Source organism: Salvelinus fontinalis, chromosome 39 (genome assembly GCF_029448725.1).
Source record: "Salvelinus fontinalis isolate EN_2023a chromosome 39, ASM2944872v1, whole genome shotgun sequence".
Lineage (NCBI taxonomy): Eukaryota > Metazoa > Chordata > Actinopteri > Salmoniformes > Salmonidae > Salvelinus > Salvelinus fontinalis.
The window spans coordinates 9,745,970-9,765,387 of record NC_074703.1 but is presented as its reverse complement, the minus strand read 5'-3'; the positions used below and the strand labels follow the sequence as shown (position 1 = coordinate 9,765,387).

Below are 19,418 nucleotides of genomic sequence, written 5' to 3'. Positions count from 1 at the left end.
ACCACCAGACCCCACAGCTTAGAACCCTGCTGCTCCAACACTCAGAACCCATCCAGAGTCCTCCCACAAACCAAGGGTTCACCACCCCTAACCCAACAATTTTCAGAAGAACCCAAAAGACTGCAGACCATGTCGGTGGCATGTCTGTTATGGCAGGTTATCACTGTCTGTTATGGAGATCAAATGTTTAGTAGTGAGGTCAGTCTAGGTATTAAAACTCAATATTACTCAGATTAGAAAGAGGGGGAGGGAGTCAGATAGTGGATTACTGTAAAAAATCAGTACCATCATCAAAATCTGTGTGTGTGTGTTACCCTCTGAGATGTGGACAGTGAAAGGGCTTCTGGGTATCTGCTGCCCAGCAAACGTCACGTAGATAACATGAGGCCCCTTCAGGATAGGGCAATAGGTGCAACGGAAAATACTGTCCCCCTTGTTTTCCAGAATGATCTCCACGGTGTCTCTTCTGCCCTGGGAGTCCACGATGATCACACCCACGTCTCCAGCACCGGCACCTGAGGACAAAAATAGATGTGCTAACACCTTCTACTGTGTGTTCAGGGGACAGAAATGGACGTAACACTGGAGGACATTAGAGAGAACAAATACATACATGTACTTTGTCATCATGATTGAAGGAATAAATATCAGCTAATATTGCAAAGCTAACGATCATTCTAAAAGATCCTTAGATCTACTTACAACCCTATTGATGAAACTAGGGGATTTCAATAGGAAAGGTAGATAGATTATCTACTTCCATACCATGAACATGGTCCTCCCCAGATGTGCATGCGTGTGCTACCTGCTGTGTAGATGTCGAAGTAGGTAGGCTTGTTAGCCACGTTGCCTACAGGCTCCAGTCCTGGTCCTCTGGCCTGCACCTTGTTGGGGTCTCCCATGGCCTTGGACACACTCACCACGAAGGGACTCCTGTCTATGTCCTGCCCAGCGAACATCACCTTCACCTGGGGAAAAGAACACGCATAGACCTGTTAGACCGCTGGAGGAAATCCCAACTAAGATTTAAAATATTTTCAAGTATGTATATACGGGTACTGTAAGTGTGTTACCTTGTGAAGGCCCTCCACTTTGGGCAGGTAGATGACAGAGTACGTCCTGTTCTTGTCATTGTTGGGGATCACTCTGGCCTGGAACAGAAAGAGAGGGGTGAGATGGGAGAAAGGAGAGAGATAGAAGCTGGATGTGAAGAACTATGTGTGCAAATGAACAGTAACTTCAGGATGGAGGAGTAAGGGATTGAGGAGTTAAGGGGTAATGTGAGTGAGAGTGCCCCACCTCCTCTGTGTGTCCCTCTGAATCCTCCACATAGACCAGGACCTCCCCTAGCCCCGCCTCCACTGTCTCCACGATGAACTCAGCCGGCTTCAGCACCATGTTACCTCTGGGATCAATACCTGGCGGGGGGAAAGGATGGAGATGTAAGAGCCCTCTGTCACTTATTCTGTGCTGACAGATGTAAACAGGATGAAACACCTTCCTTTTCAACAATAATTCTTGCACCTAATATACAGTATAAACATACAGAATAAACCAAAAGGCCTTTGGACGATTGAGCCTTTAGAAGATGTAGATTGTTAAGGAAGTCTGTTTTTTACCAATGTTTTATTTGTTTTGTTATTTTTTATTGCAGGGGTGCAAGCACACCATGACAGTCGTGAAGCAGAAGGGACAAAACATATTCCCCCTCAGGAGACTGAAAAGATTTGGAATGGGTCCTCAGATCCTCAAAAGGTTCTACAGCTGCACCATCGAGAGCATCCTGACTGGTTGTATCACTGCCTTGTATGGCAACTGCTCGGCCTCTGAACCGCAAGCTACTACAGAGGGTAGTGCGTACGGCCCAGTACATCACTGGGACCAAGCTTCCTGCATTCCAGGACCTCTTTACCAATCGGTGTCAGAGGAAGGCCCTAAAAATTGTCAAAGACTCCAGCCAAGCTAGTCATAGACTGTTCTCGCTGCTACCGCACTGCAAGCGGTACCGGAGTGCCAAGTCTAGATCCAAGAAGCTTCTAACCAGCTTCTACCCTGATGCCATAAGAATCCTGAATATCTAGTCAAATGGCTACCCAGACTATTCACATTGCCCCACCCCCTCCCCTCCCCTCTCCACACCACTGCCACTCTCTGTTGTCATCTATGCATAGTCACTTTAATTAGCCCTACCTACATGTACATACAGTTGAAGTTGGAAGTTTACATACACTTAGGTTGGAGTCATTAAAACTATTTTATCAACCACTCCACAAATTTCTTGTTAACAAACTATAGTAGGACATCTACTTTGTGCATGACACAAGTAATTTTTTCAACAGTTGTTTACAGACAGATTATTTCACTTAAAATTCACTGTATCACTATTCCAGTGGGTCAGAAGTTTACATACACTAAGTTGACTGTGCCTGTAAACAGCTTGGAAAATTCCAGAAAATTATGTCATGGCTTTAGAAGCTTCTGATAGGCTAAGTGACAACATTTGAGTCAATTGAAGGTGTACCTGTGGATGTATTTCAAGGCCTACCTTCAAACTCAATGCCTCTTTGCTTGACGTCATGGGAAAATCAAAGGAAATCAGCCAAGACCTCAGAAAATAATTCTAGACCTCCACAAGTCTGGTTCATCCTTGAGAGCAATTTCCAAATGCCTGAAGGTACCACGTTCATCTGTACTAACAATAGTACGCAAGTATAAACACCATGGGACCACGCAGCCGTCATACCACTCAAGAACGAGATGCGTTCTGTCTCCTAGAGATGAATGTACTTTGGTGCGAAAGTGCAAATCAATCCCAGAACAACAGCAAAGGACATTGTGAAGATGCTGGAGGAAACAGGTACAAAAGTATTTTATCCACAGTAAAACGAGTCCTATTTCGACATTATCTGAAAGGCCGCTCAGCAAGGAAGAAGCCACTGCTCCAAAACCGCCATAAAAAAGCCAGACTACAGTTTGCAACCGCACATGGGGACAAAGATCGTACTTTTTGGAGAAATGTCCCCTGGTCTGATGAAACAAAAACTAGAACTGTTTGGCCATAATGACCATTGTTATGTTTGGAGGAAAAAGGGGGAGGCTTGCAAGCCGAAGAACACCATCCCAACCGTGAAGCACGAGGGTGGCAGCATCATGTTGTGGGGGTGCCTTGCTGCAGGAGGGACTGGTGCAATTCACAAAATAGTTGGCATCATGAGGAATGAAAATGATGTGGTCATATTGAAGCAACATCTCAAGACATCAGTCAGGAAGTTAAAGCTTGGGTCTTCCAAAGTTAAAAATGGGTCTTCCAAATGGACAATGACCCCAAGCATTCACATTCTTACTATAAAGTGGTGATCCTAACTGACCTAAAACAGGGATTTTTTACTGGGATTAAATGTAAGGAATTGTGAAAAACTGAGTTTAAATGTATTTGGCTGAGGTGTATAGAAACTTCTGACTTCAACTGTACTATCTTAACTGTTATTTATTTACTGCTCCTCTTTAATTACTTGTTACTTTTATCTCTTATTCTTATCCGTATTTTTTGAAACTTCTCTGTCGGTTAGAGGCTCGTAAGTAAGCATTTCACTGTAAGGTCTACACCTGTTGTATTCGTAGCATGTGACTAATACAAATTTATTTGATTTGATTGACCATTTCAAATTATACGTTTATAAAACATATACCCGTTGGCTGCCACTCAAAAGAAGAGGGAAAAAATGTAAGAAATACATACAAAGTTTAAGTAATATTACATTCGATTTCATCAGGATAAGAAAAAAACAAGGGGGCTTCCACCCCCGACCTCCCATTCCATTCCCCCATCCCCACCCAGCCAACATGTCTCAATTCAACCCCAGGTCCTTAGTGTACAAGAGAAAGTAGTGCACTGTGTTTTCTGTCAATATACCTGGTAAAATAATTGTTAATAAACAACTCTAAGGGGGGGGGGGGGGGGGGGGGGGGGGGGCCTATAAAATCTGTGATTTTTTCCCAAATGATGTTATATATTTTTCCAGATTCTTTTCTCAGTTAAATTTTTCCTTGATTCACTCTCAAAATTACAAATGTTCATAGAGAAACAACGGAATTGGATGTTCTGAGTCCATATCGATGGTTAAATTACATTAGAAGGCCATTTGTTTTGGTCTGGAAGAAAAGTAAAAGTGAGTGTAATTCCCCTTTATTTGTGCATCTGGCTCTTTATTTGTGCATCTGGCCCTTTAATTGTGCATTTAGCGAGTGAGGAGTGGGCCGTCTAATGTGCCGGTCTAGCGATGGTTCTGTACTGCTGCTGCTCATTTCGTGGCAAACTTATTGTTATTATTGTTTTTGTATTCTTTTTGGGGGTGGATCAGCTTTAATATTGCAAATAGATTGTGGCTTCTATCAATGTAATTGTCTGCATCATTTACAATCCCCCATATATAATTTTAAATACAATATAATTTTTATAAACCTGATTTCGAGGACACAGTGAACAGTTGGGAGTTAGGGCCAATTTCCCTGGTGTAAAATACAGTCTGTGAATAAACTTAAAATGTGTAAATTGATGGTTTGGATTATGGGATGCCAAGGTCATATTTTTCCATATTCTGTTCCAGTTAAAGCGTTGTTCAGAATCACTTAGATCTGTGGACCATATTTTAAAATGACTAGCTCAGAATATGAGCTTTGCAATAGTTGTTTATATGTTATAGAGGTCAGTTCTGTCGGGAGCCCAGATGATTTATTTATAGATGAAGAAGTTAAAGAAGTCTCTGAAGGAAGTCAGTTGTTCCCAGTCTCTCTCTCTCACCTGGTCCGTAGGCCTTGGCCTTCTTGGGGTGCAGAGTCTTGGAGCGCAGCGGGGCACCAGGCTTCAGCTTGGACTTGGGAAACTGGGACAGGTAGGTCATCACCGAGTGCTCGTCCACATTGGGATCCACTATTTCCTCAGGGGCTATCACCTACAGAGAGGGAGAAGACAATAGACGGTGCACAGGGTCAAAGGTTATCATCACATCCTGTTTTTCTATGGATATACTCACGAGATACAAGATACACGTCTAACAATGGGAGTCGATGTCCACAAAGCGGCACGGTGGGCTGTCTAACTCCAGCCTATCCTATTTTTGGATTGGTCGATACATCTCATTATTGTAATCCTTTTCTGAATATTCGATGAGGATTGTTGACTTCAACAACCTGTATTCAATGGAGAGAGACGCTATGCTACTAGCCTCATGCCATGAATATGCATAGCCATCTCGAGGCAACTCCGATATCATGTTGACGTGATGTCATGTTTCCTACTTATATTAGTACACTCAAAACAACTTAAGAATTACGAAACTTCTATTTGATCAAATAAACATCACGTAGCAAACAAGCCATGAATTTTTTTGTTGACAAAATGTAGCACTCTCTCATTGACCTCCATACAAAAACTCCTTGATTGGTGGGCGAAACAATGAAAAAACACCTCCTGCTGGAGGGAGACGGATTTTCCACCAAGTTGGGCCTCTCTCTTCCTCTTCCTCTCTGTACACAATCAAAGCCTGATTTAATAAGAAGAGGGGGACAGGAAGAGGTGCCGCACACACAGGGGTCAAAGGTTATCACATCACTTCCTGTTTCTCCTAACACAGAATCAAAGCATGATTTAATAGCGTTACAATAAATATTGTATTAATAACTACTAACCCGAGGACAAAGAACTTACTTCAATTGAAAGCACAACAAAGAAAGACATGAAATAGACATAAAGCCTAAGCCTCTCTCTCTGCCTGTAAAGTTGATGTAAAACAACAGGCTGGTGAAAGGACCGAGAAAACCAGGGCAGTGGAATCAAAAGCAGCAGCTCTGATGGAACTAAAGGCTAATTGTATTGTCCAACATCACAATGTATTTTCCTTATGATCGCAGTGGAAAGAGGATGAGGAGAGGGGGAATAGAAAAGCGAGAAATGCCACCAGGAAATCATGTTGGAGTGGTTTAATGTTTTATTGAGAAAGAAAGTTCCCCTACGTGGAGCTAGAGTGAGCGACAGGAGTGAGGTTTGAGTAGAGAGAAAGGGGGAAAGGAGAGAGGGAGAGGAGAAAAGAGAGAGCAGAGGGAGAGGGGGGAGGAGAAAGCAGAGGGAGAAGGGGAAGGAGAGATGGAGAGGAGAAAAGAGAGAGCAGAGGGAGAAGGGGAAGGAGAGAGGGAGAGGAGAAAAGTGAGAGCAGAGGGAGAAGGGGAAGGAGAGAGCAGGACAATGGGAGCAAGTGAGGAAAAGAGATGGAAGTGATATAGAGAAAGAAAGAGAGGGGGGAAAGGGGGAGACGTAAGGGAAAATATAAATATTAGAGAGAGAGAGAGAGAGAGAGAGAGAGAGAGAGAGAGAGAGAGAGAGAGAAAGAGAGGGTGAGAGAGAGAGAGAGAGAGAGAGAGAGAGAGAGAGAGAGAGAGAGAGAGAGAGAGAGAGAGAGAAAGAGAAAGAGAGAGCGATGTCAAGTTCTGCAGCAGCTGTTAGGCACACAAAATATCTGTGTTTAAACAGCTCTCTGCATAATAGAGTCCACAATTATACACAACCACCACATGGGGACTTACAGGTGGAAACATACACACATTCACATACTCTCACACACACACACATGCTAATTTACAACCTACATACCCATAGGGTGTGTGGCTCTGGGAGGAAAGGCTGTACATGCTAAAGAGGTGCAACTGCTTCAGGCATACCTGTACATACATACATACATACATACATACATACATACATACATACACACACACACACACACACACACACACACACACACACACACACACACACACACACACACACACACATACATACATACATACATACATACATACATACATACATACATACATACATACATACACACACACACACACACACACATACACACACACATACACACATACATACACACATACATACATACATACATACATACATACATACATACATACATACATACATACATACATACATACATACATACATACATACATACACAGACTCTTACTATAGGTATTCTACTCCCAATGTATAATGCTGAAATCATACTGACATTTTCAAGAGCTCTTAAACCATGCCCCATGTTCAGAATAAATAATGAGTTTGGCCAAATGAAGCCAGTTAAAATGACTTCAGGACTTTCCTTGTTAAAGGGTCTGTCAATATGTTCTCTGTTTCCAGACTGAGAAAGTCATCCCACATCCCAATTGCCAATTATCTCCCTTTCTAATACTCTCTCTCTCTCTCTCTCTCTCTCTCTCTCTCTCTCTCTCTCTCTCTCTCTCTCTCTCTCTCTCTCTCTCTCTCTCTCTCTCTCTCTCTCTCCCTCCCTCTCCCTCCCTCTCTCTCCCTCCCTCTCTCTCCCTCCCTCCCTCTCCCCCTTGGCTGTAGGGCGTGAGCCTGAAAATAGACCAGACATTATTTAGCATGGCCACACACTGTGTTAACCACTATGCTACTCTCTGTGTGTTCCTCGACTGATACAGGGTCAGTGGTGTGTTTTGGGGATCACAATGTTTAAGGTTAGTCAGGGGTAACAAGAGCTGACCCTGGTGCAGTTGTTCAATATGTAAACACATCCCACGACCTTGTTACTCCCACCATGTGACCCGGGCTCTAAGCATGCTAGGATTGCCCCCATTCTGCCATACAGGGATGGCCTGGACCCTCCCATATAAGCTCAAATGCAACATACACACACATACACACGTACACACACACTCCCTCCACTATATACATGCATTTACTTATTAATAACAGCCTGAGAAAATAGCAAGGCCCGTCATGGTCTCACCAAACCTTCTAATCCCTAATATTCATGTCGCCATATATCTGCTTTCTCTCTCCCCTCATTTCTCTATGGAGAGTTGCAGGTTCCTTGGTCTGCGTTAAAATCATTGGCTAATGAGCAGAAGGTTGTTTCAGCTATTGGTAACTAATGTTTGGGCCAATTAATACACTGAAGGAAGTGCTTATTGACACGATAAAACACAGGTTGCCCCTGGACAAGTGGGCAAAAACCACTAAACACACACACACACACAGATACACACACACACACACAGGGAATATAGAGTTTCTGTTCATGTTTTCCATCTTGGAATCTAGAAGTGCTATAGACTAGTGTGTGACTGGGGAAACTGTTTGTGGTTTCATATGAACACGCTCCAGTGGTCCTGGTTGTGGCATTGGCTAACCCACCCTCGCCTCTTCAGAATCCAGCTTAACCTGATGCCAGCCTGGCCTCTCCTCTCTCCAAGACCCAGCCCAGTACAGCAGCATGCCAATGTACCTCCACAACCACATACTGAAGAAATTAGCAATCCCACATACACTTATCCACATTGGCCTGTGTGACTATGAATTGTCACCTGGGACACACCCACCAACTCCAACTCACTCACTCAAAGAACAGATTGATCATACAGGCTTATAACAAGTCTTACAGTGCATTTATAAAAACATCATAATACATTTTACCAATCTTTAAGCCGTAAAGTGTTATCAAAGACTGCCATGCTGTTTACCACCGAAGCCAGTTGCCTCAGAGTAACTGAGTCTATACCAAGTAAGTGGATATAAGTTTAACTAGATGAGTTTAACTAGTACGAATGAGTTCAGGTTATGTGAACTAAACCAGGTGAGACCAGGAGTGATGGTGAGGGAAGGTAGTGTGGTGATGTTACCTGGGGCACACCGAGCCAGTCGTCCGCCTGCTGCATGGCCTCCCTGGCATTCTCCACAGGCTGGCTAGGATCCCACGTCTCCCAGTCAGGACACAGGCCTACATGACAGGGAGGGAGGGAGAGGGGAGAGAGGGAGAGGAGAGAGAAGGAGCATTTAGTCATGGGACAACAGTACACAGAGAATCAACATAGCCACATCCACTACGATTCACTATAACCATGACAACAACTGCCAAACCATGTTTACCTGCAATACTTTGCCTCTACAGTAGAGACACGTAGAGACAAGCAAGATGTCCGACCGTGGGTCACTTTGAACAAAGTTGACACACACACACATACACACACACACACACACACAATGCAGTTTATAGGATTATCAGGGTTTAGGTTTAGTTTAGGTGTTAGGATTAAGGTTTAGGGTTAAGGGAAGGGTTAGCTAAAAGGGTTTTAAGACAAAAAATAAAGGAGGCTGCTTGATCTTGGTGGATGGGTGGGCATACAATGCGAATGTCTAGCAACACAAAGGTTGCGTGTTCAAATCTCATCACGGACAACTTCAGCATTTTAGCAACTTTTCAGCTTCTTACTACTTTTAGCTACTTTGCAACTACTTAGCATGTTGGCTAACCCTTCCACTAACCTTAACCCTTTTAGCTAACCCTTCCCCTAACCCTTAAGTAACCTTCTGTCTTATGTAACCATGCCAAACGTAACATACAGTACAATACTAATTTGAGTGTCCCGGATTTACATGTATTATGTTACGTCTACTGTATGAGACCAGGCTGTATCCACAGACTGTGGAACGGGAGAGCGGGCTCAGCACTACTCAATGTGACAGAGTGGTTTGTTGTTTTTTACTGTTGTTTCGCCCACCTCAGTAAATGGCAATACATTTTCCATAAGTCTCATTAGCTGTCATGGCTGTCTCTATTGCAGTTCCATCCAGAATGTTCTCAGCTCAGGGTGGCTTCCTTGACCAAACCCCACTACTGCCAGGATTCGTATGAAAACAGAGGTGTGAGGCAAAAGGATACTAAACAAATACATGGCAGAGAGTGAGTGTGTGAGGGGTCTCTTTGCGGTTTTGAAAAACTAACCGGAGAGGAACATAAAACCCCAAAGCATTCTCCCACACTACCAAAGAGCTGTACCTGACCCTCACATTTGTTTGTTTTCCATAAACACACACAGCAGCATACACTCAATACACACACACAAACAGTGATACTCAAGATGGGTCATTATGTTTAATGAGCCCTCTACAGCTGGCCAGTAGTATAAACTAGTACCTTTCAAACCAACTCATACAGGTTTAATGTGATTGAGGTGTGATTTACTGGCCCTGGGGGGTCTGTGACCAGGTAGTGTGAGGGTGAGAGAGGGCCATTCAGAGGGGGTGGATAGAGGGGTGTGTTGGGTAAAAATCTGATGAGCAACATTTCACTCTGAGGAGAGGGGAACAACCTCAGGATAGGATGCTGTGGAATTGTGTATGTGTGTGTGTGTGTGTGTGTGTGTGTGTGTGTGTGTGTGTGTGTGTGTGTGTGTGTGTGTGTGTGTGTGTGTGTGTGTGTGTGTTTGTGTGTGTGTGTGTGTGTGTGTGTGTGTGTGTGTGTGTGTGTGTGTGTGTGTGTGTGTGTGTGTGCGTGTGTGTGCGTGTGTGTGCGTGTGTGCGCGTGTGTGCGTGCGTGAGCGCGTGTGTGCATGTGTGTGCGTGCGCGCGCGCGCGCGTGTGTGTGTGTGCGTGCGTGCGTGCGTGCGTGCGTGCGTGTGTGTGTGTGTGTGTCCAAACCCTCTCTGTTCCCTGTTGCTTAATCCTGGCTTATTGTTGTATTCTAGTGAAAATATACTGTAGGACAAGGCATGGACTCAAGCCACTAGCAAACCTTTCCTTAATTTACGGACAATACGCTTAACTTTCACTGTTTTACTGTCCGCCCTTACTTCTAACAGAGAGGCCTCTGCCCTGTTCCTGTTGCTCCTTAACAACATTCATGAGTATACACACACACACACACACACACACACACACACACAATAATGTGTTTGGCAGGAAATGCGGAACGCTACATGTGTTTTCAGTTATTGAGTTTCTCGCTGCTGTGTTCTCTACTCTGACGCTCTCCATGCTGTTACAACAGCCAGAAACCCACTGCCTCCACACTGCAGCCTGCAGCACGCCCATCTCCAGCGCCTTGCGGGGAAGGGGTTTGGCTGAATCAGGGGAACTCGAGGTGTCAGGACCAATCAGCTACGCTGTAGAGGCTAGCAGGTCTGAGAGCAGTTTGAGTTTCACACAAAACAGTTATTATATTTTACGTTGACATTTGAGTCATTTAGCAGACACTCTTATCCAAAGTGACTTACAGTTGGTGCATCCACCTGCAGATAGCTAGGTAGGACAACCATATCGCAATCGTAGTAAGTACATTTTCCATAATTGAAGTAATAATATCAGCAAAGGCAATGGTAGCAGGAAAAAAGTGCAATGTTGTTTTTATGCTCTACTGTATGTTTCACATTTCTTGCTAATGGGTGAACGGTCCTGAATGTTACATTTTGTGCTGACAAGAGAAGAGGGCCGCGTTTTGGGCGCCCTAAGCAAGATTTGGTTGGGGGGCCCCTCGCGAGACTTGGTTTTGCCAGGGATGGAGAGAAAATGTTGCATTTTCAAAGCTAATTCCCTGCAGTTCTACACATTTTGCCATGAATTATGAGTGGCTAAGAATATCAATGGGGTCCCCCTAGAGGTCAGGGCCCCTGAGCACGGGCCTAGTGGCAGCTCGTAGTCTGCATATAGGCAGAGGTGTCACTGCGAGAGAATGTGAGAGAATGGACCGTTGTCCTAACGCTACGTATACTGTGAGACTATAGCTTGTTCTGGATCTATCAGTGCGAATGTTTCAGTGAGAGCAAAGAGAAACAGAGCCCTGTATGGTCAAAGCATAAAACCTGCTAGTTGGTCCTGCTCAGTGTCAGAGATTTGTGTAACCGCAGTGTAACCACTACTACTACAGACACCTAGACCATAAACACACACTCACCCTGAAAAGCAGAAATGTAAACACACACACAAACACACACACACACATGATTAGGCACGTACACCATAAATGCACATGTAAAGCACAAACGCACACACACACACACACCCGCTCTGTGACCCCGCTGCTCTGGGTAAGTGAATTAGACAGGCTCAGCATGGGGGAGAATGGAGTCGTTGTTTGTTTATTGTTCCCCCACCTTAGCCCCTCTCCAACACACTTCTCAACTTCCTGCCTGAGCAAACACACTTTGTCATGCACACAAACACGCATAAACACACACTCAGAAGCATCCAAGCACATGAAAACAAATAAAGCACACATTCACACATAGACTCTCTCTCACATGCACTCGCACACTCACACACCTACAAAAGACAAACACCTATACACACATACAGACACTCAGCAAACAAAAAGACAATGCACCTCAGTTCTTTGCTTCATTTCTCTGGAGTAACTAACTCTGTGAACCTATTAATGCCATTCCACTCATCTGGTCTCACACCATTTGTACAAACACAGGATTAGAGGCTCTGTTGAACAAGACGTGTCTCCTGACCTGAGGTCAGTCTGAGTTCCCCTTGGAGCCATGTCTTAGAAAGCCCTACTGCCTGCCAGGAGCCTAGTCCAAATTAGTAGAGGCCTTCACCGAGAGAGCCTAGAGTTATGAAACCTTCCCCAGCGGGGATCACTCTATCTAGGGCAGTTGTCGGGCAAGTCCCCCTGGCTAGGCCCTGATGACCCTGATCTGTAATTACCGGCTATGCACTATCTCTCTGTGGTTTGGGGATTCTAAATGTCTGTGTTTTTTGGTTACCCCCCTCCACTCCTCCTCCTCCTCCTCCTCTCTCTTTCCCTCATTCTTCTCTCATCAGATAGTTTTATAATGACGAAACGGCTGGTTCTGATTAAGAGTTAGGGGTGGTAGGGGAGAGCATACGGAAGACACACGTCCCATTCTGGTTCCCCTAGGTCTCTCCTTCTCTGATGTGAAATTGTGCAGTTCAAGAATATTGCTAATTAAATGCAGCTTCTATTCTTTTTGGCCCCATCCATTCATACGTTGTGCCCACATCCCCACCTTGAATAGGATCTCCTCATTGATGTTGTGCTCTATGGTAGCCCCTGCACCATAACCTCTACCCACACCCCACAGAACATGCCATGCATACACTCACCAAAAATAAACATTCTCATTGTCTTCAACCAAGGCCCCCAGTTAGTCAGGCCTGAACGTACATGACCCCTACCCCTGACCTGGAATCATTAGGCTTAGTATTTCAACAAGACTGGAGTTTCTCTGGAACTTCTCTGTGACACATACTTGGAATTATGGCTGAGGTTAGTGTTTAGGGTACTGTGAATAGTATGGACGATTAATCAACCCTCAAACAGCTCTCAAATTCGTTACAACCTGGAAGACTACTGTCAACAAATGAATGTTCAGATCTTGAATCAGCTCTTACAAAGCTCTTGCAGCTCTTACAGATTGACAATCTGCACTCAAACTGCTCCTCAAAGCCTTACCTGGGGCACAGTTGTCAATCAGTCCTCCCAGGGCCTTGACATCCTTCCAGTCAAATTAACTCACACTAAACTGTTTCTGAATCAGCTCCAAGCCAGCAGAGTCTAACAACAGGATGAGTCACAGATCCTGGATCAGCTCTTACCTGGGGCACAGTTGTCAACCAGGGCTCCCAGAGCCTTGCCGTCCCTCCAGTCACGGTGAAAGTTGTTGATGGGCAGCTGGGGCACCTTGTTCTGGATCCATCCCAGCAGCCTCTGCTTGGGGGTCAGCTTCTTGGCGTCCTCGTCGTCCTCGTCCTCCCACATGGGCATTGAGATGGAGTAGTGCAGGATCAGAGTCCAGATCAGACCCAGGATAAGCTTCAGGTTCCCATCCACGATGGCCTTACTGTCTGTAAAGGGGGAGAGAGGGGAGGGTTAAGGTCAGGTCATTTACTAAGGTACTGATACTGAATAAAGAACATAGTAATAGACTATGGTATTGTGCAAGAAAGCAATACTCCCATGAAAGCGATACTGGCCGCTGTAAATTGGCTCCCCAGGTAACTTGAGTTTAACCTTTTACTGCAGTGGGCTAAATCAGGGTCACACAGAGCGTTTCCTGGTAGTCTTAAACAAATCTACTTTGAGACAAAAGTATACACATCACACATGGTTATGGGCTTAAATTGAAGAATACACCTGTACCATGTATGATATGGAGTTGAAATGTATTCCATTTTGAGATTACATCCCAATATTACACTTTATATACGTCACAGACCACTGAAATATATCGAAACCACTTGACATAGAAACACCGGATTTTCAGTGGCTTATTAAAATATTAACAACATTCCACCCGTGAGGCCACTAGGTCATTTGATTGGAGGAAAGGGCTACGCCCTCTGCCATATACAGTTACAACTTAACGGACAAACTGGGGAGCAGATTAGGTCTAGCCCTAACCCCTTGTGTGGGGCCTCTACCATACACACACACACACACAGACACACACGCACATGCACACACACACACACACACACACACACACACACAAACACTACTGCACTAGCGCCATCTGATCGTTCTGTTCTAAAGAGAAACAGTGTGTTGTAGAATCATAATCACAGAGTTCTGGTGTCTGCCCTCGGCCTTCAGCTGCCTGGCACAACAACATCAACATCTGTGTTTACTCTGCTTTTATGAGAATCTGGCTGCCCCGGCCCTACTGCCACGGTGATCACTTTACCAGGGAGATCACACATACGACGGCAGGGGGAGATGGTGGGGTGGGATTAGGCAATGGTATCACTCTAGGACTCCTTAGTCATCGTCTTCATCATACTGATGTTTACTCTCCGCTTCCTGCTGCGATCCATTTGTCTTGTCTAGTTGGATGATCCCTCACACACACACATACAAGCACACACAGACACACACTCCTTGGGGCGGCAGGTAGCCTAGTGGTTAGAGCGTTGGGCCAGTAACCGAAAGGTAAAAATCTGTCATTCTGCCCCTGAGCAAGGCAGTTAACCCACTGTTCCCCGGGCACCGAAGATGTGGATGTCAAAATTAGGGAGCCCTCCGCACCTTTCTGATTCAGAGGGGTTGGGTTAAATGCGGAAGACACATTTCAGTTGAAGGCATTCAGTTGTACAACTGACTAGGTATCCCCCTTTCCCTTGGCTTGTGTATGCGTTACTGCAGGATCGGGAGCAGTGGGAGTTTGGGGTGTACATCATGTGTTTGTGTGCCTGTTTCCTGACTGACTGTACACATTCAGCTGGGCCAGACTCCTCTAAGGATTTTCCCATCTCTCATGACAATATTCAGGTCTACATTAATCTCTGTGTTGTCAAAAAGTGTTTACTGCTAGTACAGCCAAACAGCAATAGGCTACATCTAACATGTAGCTGTAAAGTATTAACCAAGCTAGACAGTGGACAGAGCTGTGTGTCAGTACTACACTCTTCTATCGAGAACCTAATATGGTTATTCGCCCGACCCCATAGGAGAATCCTTTTAAGAATCCTTTTTGGTTCCAAATAGAACCCTTTCGGTTCCAGCTAGAACCCTTTTGGGTTCCATGTAGAACCCTTTTGGGTTCCATGTAGGTTCTCCTATGGGGACATACAAAGAACCCTTTTGGAACCCTTTTTTCTAAGAGTGTACTGAAACTGGATGCCATTTAACCCTAGGTAAATGAAATGAGGTCAGTTTAAATGAAACACAGACACACATAAATATACACACACCGAACACACATACATGGAATTTAAAAAATGACAGAGGTCCCCTACGGCCCAATATAGCTGTCTAATTGTCTGAGCGGTTTTATGCGCCGAATGAATGGAAGCTGATAATTGTCAGAGACCGAGTCAAGACCGAGACACTCAATATGTGGTCTCCAGACCACACAACTGCTCAAGTCTCCGGCCAAACTCCTCAACATGACTCCACACAGCAGACAAGCACACTGACAGAGCCATTTCCTTCTTCTTCTCTTCCCTCTCTTCCTTTCCTTTCATTCTTTACCCCCCTTTCACTCCTACATAGAATCCAGGTCAGGATGTTTTCAGCATACACCCTGCTATGGATCTTAATATTAACTATAAAAGAAAGAATCTCTGAAAACCTCATGTTTTCCCTGTTTACCATGTTACGGGTATCTGGTTTCTCCCATCTGAGGTTTGGGGGATTGGACTTTCTGGGAATGGAGCCATGGAGGCTCTGTGTGGGGCTCAGCATCCCGGGTGTGTTTGTGAATGCTCTATGAGTAGGGCTGTGGCGGTCACGACATTTCGTCAGCCGGTGATTGTCAAGCAAATAACTGTCGGTCTCACGGTAATTGACCGTTAATTAACATAAACACATTTAGCATCTCCTGGCTCCCACACACAGCCTACAAGACTCTGATGCTGACCTTTGGAACATTTACATTTTAGAAAGTCTAATAAATCCATGTATTATATCCTACACCTGCACAATAAATCCATGATTTATTTTAGAAAGGTCTAAAGAAGCATGATATGAAGAAAATGTCATCAATTTCAGAAGAATCTATTTAAGGAAGAAATCTATTTCAGAAGCCTACTCTGAATTGTCCATATGTCCTTATCTGGCTATTCTAAATGGCTGTGGGATACACTAGTTCATTTAGCAGACAAGATTTGCTTAGAATTACGTGGCATTAATTGATAGTATGAAGAATAGAATTGAACAAAGCTGAATAAAATAGAAAGGATATTTTCTCCAAACGATTTGAGGGAGGACGCACATGCTGCTATTCTGTGTTGAGCGGTTAACAAAGAAACAGGTCCTCCTATATGCTTCATTTAGAGTTATTAATGTAACTTTAGTTGTGCGACAAACGTTGAACTATATGTCTTGATTTTTAATACATTGTAATGCATGATGAGACTCTAATAATGATTTTTTTTAAAGTCGCTTGAAAGGCATGAGCTCTGCTTTGTTTGTTTTTTGCGCAGGCTGTACACACTACATCAGTCACTTATTCCCAATTTGACAAGCACTTGATAATGCCTAGAATTTCACAGCGGCATCCCCTTTGTGTGGCCATAATGCACCCTAAAAAATAATCCATGCCTTTTGCGGCCAGTAGCTGCTGTGCGCTTCTCCCTGAGTGCTGTGCACTCCATCATGTGATTGGGTCTTTCTCACAGGCTACAAGTGAAGACAGATACATTGGGGATGTGACTATGCAATCTTATCCAATTCCGAGGTGCATATTGAAGATATTGGAAGAACTATCCACATTAACTTTCATCAGCCAACAATATGAGTATGCTTAAAGAACAGCAAAAGCACTAGCCTATGTCAATCTACTATCCCCCATAGTACAAAGGTAGACCTATTCTATTCTTTGCGATAAATAAATACTCCAAACATAGTCTGGGAAAATTGTGGGATGCTATAGATCCAAAATTGATACAACCACTAGCATCCCGAAAACTTTTTTATGCCATGTGGCTGACGCAACAGATCAAAATGTTGCTAAACTATTCGGTTATTTCTTCACATTATAAGCCCAGCAATGCGCATATGGTAGTAGGCTATAAGAGCGAATATTCCATGAGCGGAAAACACCATTATCAAAAGTGACCGCAAATGCAATTATGCAGGTAATGCTTTTATTATAAAGGTGCATTTTTATGGTAAACATTATCTTCCCCAAACTTGAAACTGCTTATGTATGCCTGTTAAGTTCTACACCCCTTGTAAAGCGGATTAATGTGCTTAATTTTAAGTTATTTGGCCAAGTTATTTAGTTGTTATACAAACCTTATTAAAACATATTGGCCTACGGGCTAGGCTACATGAGATGTGCGACTATGATTAAAAAAAGTTGCAAAAAAAGGCTTTGTTTCTTAAGTTGGGCATCATTCACAAGTGATAATATATAATTCACAAGTGATAGGCTAATATTGTCACTCATCAGAATATTCTTGATTTAATCTTGTCTTTACATATACTAAATATTATATATGTGAAATCTGTTTTTATTTTGAATGGACCGTTATCATGCACCTGTATCGAAACAGGGGCAGTGGGAAAGAAAATACATGTCATATATGCACTTAAATAGCAAATGGAGGACGCTTTCCCCGTGGTTTATGTTCATGCCAGTCAGGTAGGCTATAATCTTGTTGTAAATATAAGCAATGTGCTTAATATTAGGAAAGTTGAGAAATAAATATAGTAGGCCTCTACTAAAAAGAGGAGGATCAGCTTTCTATTCCTATTTTTAGTAGAGGCCATCACTCTGTTTTCTCGCGCAAAATGTTGCGCAACATGAGCTCATGGGCTCTCATGAAGTGTTTGATTAGATTTTCGATTTCATTTGCATTCATGTCAGAGTGATAAGATGGACAAAAGAGTGCTGAGTACCAAGTTTGGTATGCTACTAATGACCATCAGCAGCATCAGAGCTTGGAGAAGCCTAATTACCGTGACTAAACGGTCACATGGAATTTGACTGCCTTCACGACTCGTGACCACCGGTGTGGCGGTAATACGGGTAATACGGTCATGCAACAGCCCTATCTATGAGTTGGTCCAGTCATGTAAGTACAGGGGGTATAAGGTTGGGGGTTGGTGGGGAGGTGAGGGGGAGGGGGGGGTGGGGGGTTGTAGGTAGGGATGGCGAGGAGTTTGTGCGTGGACCATAGGGGAAGAGGGGAAAGAGGTTTTGAATTGGAGGACAGAGTAGAAGGACTGTAGGGAGGAGGTGAGTGGCAGAGGAGGTTGGGGTGAGAAGCTATAGGAGGACAGGCTCATTATAATGGCTGGAATGGAATAAATGGAACGGTATCAAACACATCAAACATATGGTAATCAAATGTTTGTCTCTGTTCCAGACATTCCATGCCATCCATTACAATGAGCAAGTCCTTCTAGAGCTCCTCCCACCAGCCTCCACTGGTGTGGGGATAGGAGTTTTCAGTAGTTGGGGGAGTTTGAGGTTAGTGGAAGTGGTAGGCTAGGGGGAGTGTTATTGAGAGCTAGGACAGATGTAGAAAGATTGATATCATTGGCTGATGGTCTCCATTTTAGCTCAGTGAGGGGGCAGTTTCATGTCTCCTTCAGCCTGCAAGGTGCTGAGAGCAGATCAGCACTAACGAACCCTGCAGAGCGGTGCTACTGCACCAGCAACACACCAGAAAGAGAGGACCCCTCAGGTATACTGTGCCCGTTTAAAAAAGGCAGGACTTTACATTCACACCCTCCCACTCTGACACTTCTGTTTCAGCACTCTGAGAGAGTACTAAACACACATACGCTCGCACACACACACACATATCACACATGCGATAAGGGAGAGCGATGTTGATTTAATCACTTCAGAGGTTTGGTCCTGGTCCAACATTTCAAAGCCTGATATTTCCGGCACCGGGGTGTGTAGGATCTAACACACACTGGAGTCTATGGTGAGAGCCTCTTGGCTTGAACAGGGACACTCCTATAGGACTGCGTCAGAATGGTCAGCGCGTCCATTCATGTGTGTTCTACTGTATTGGGAGGGGATATTACCCAGACTCCCCGGCTCAGTAGTCTCACCTGTCAACAAGACTGTCACCCTGTCAACACTTGCAATGTTGACAAATTGCAATGTTTTTTTTATATTACTAG

General features: G+C 44.2%; 1 protein-coding gene across 1 annotated transcript in view; it reads right to left on the bottom strand.

The window, feature by feature from the left end:
- Window positions 1–19,418, bottom strand: part of LOC129838247 (filamin-C-like) — a gene marked incomplete in the record, with an annotated part of 81,689 nt that overhangs the window by 38,071 nt on the left and 24,200 nt on the right. Inside the window, 7 exon segments of the mRNA XM_055905063.1 lie at window positions 315–515; window positions 806–968; window positions 1,074–1,151; window positions 1,300–1,418; window positions 4,802–4,952; window positions 8,707–8,804; window positions 13,430–13,678. Of these exon segments, the coding sequence (XP_055761038.1) occupies window positions 315–515; window positions 806–968; window positions 1,074–1,151; window positions 1,300–1,418; window positions 4,802–4,952; window positions 8,707–8,804; window positions 13,430–13,678 (1,059 nt within the window).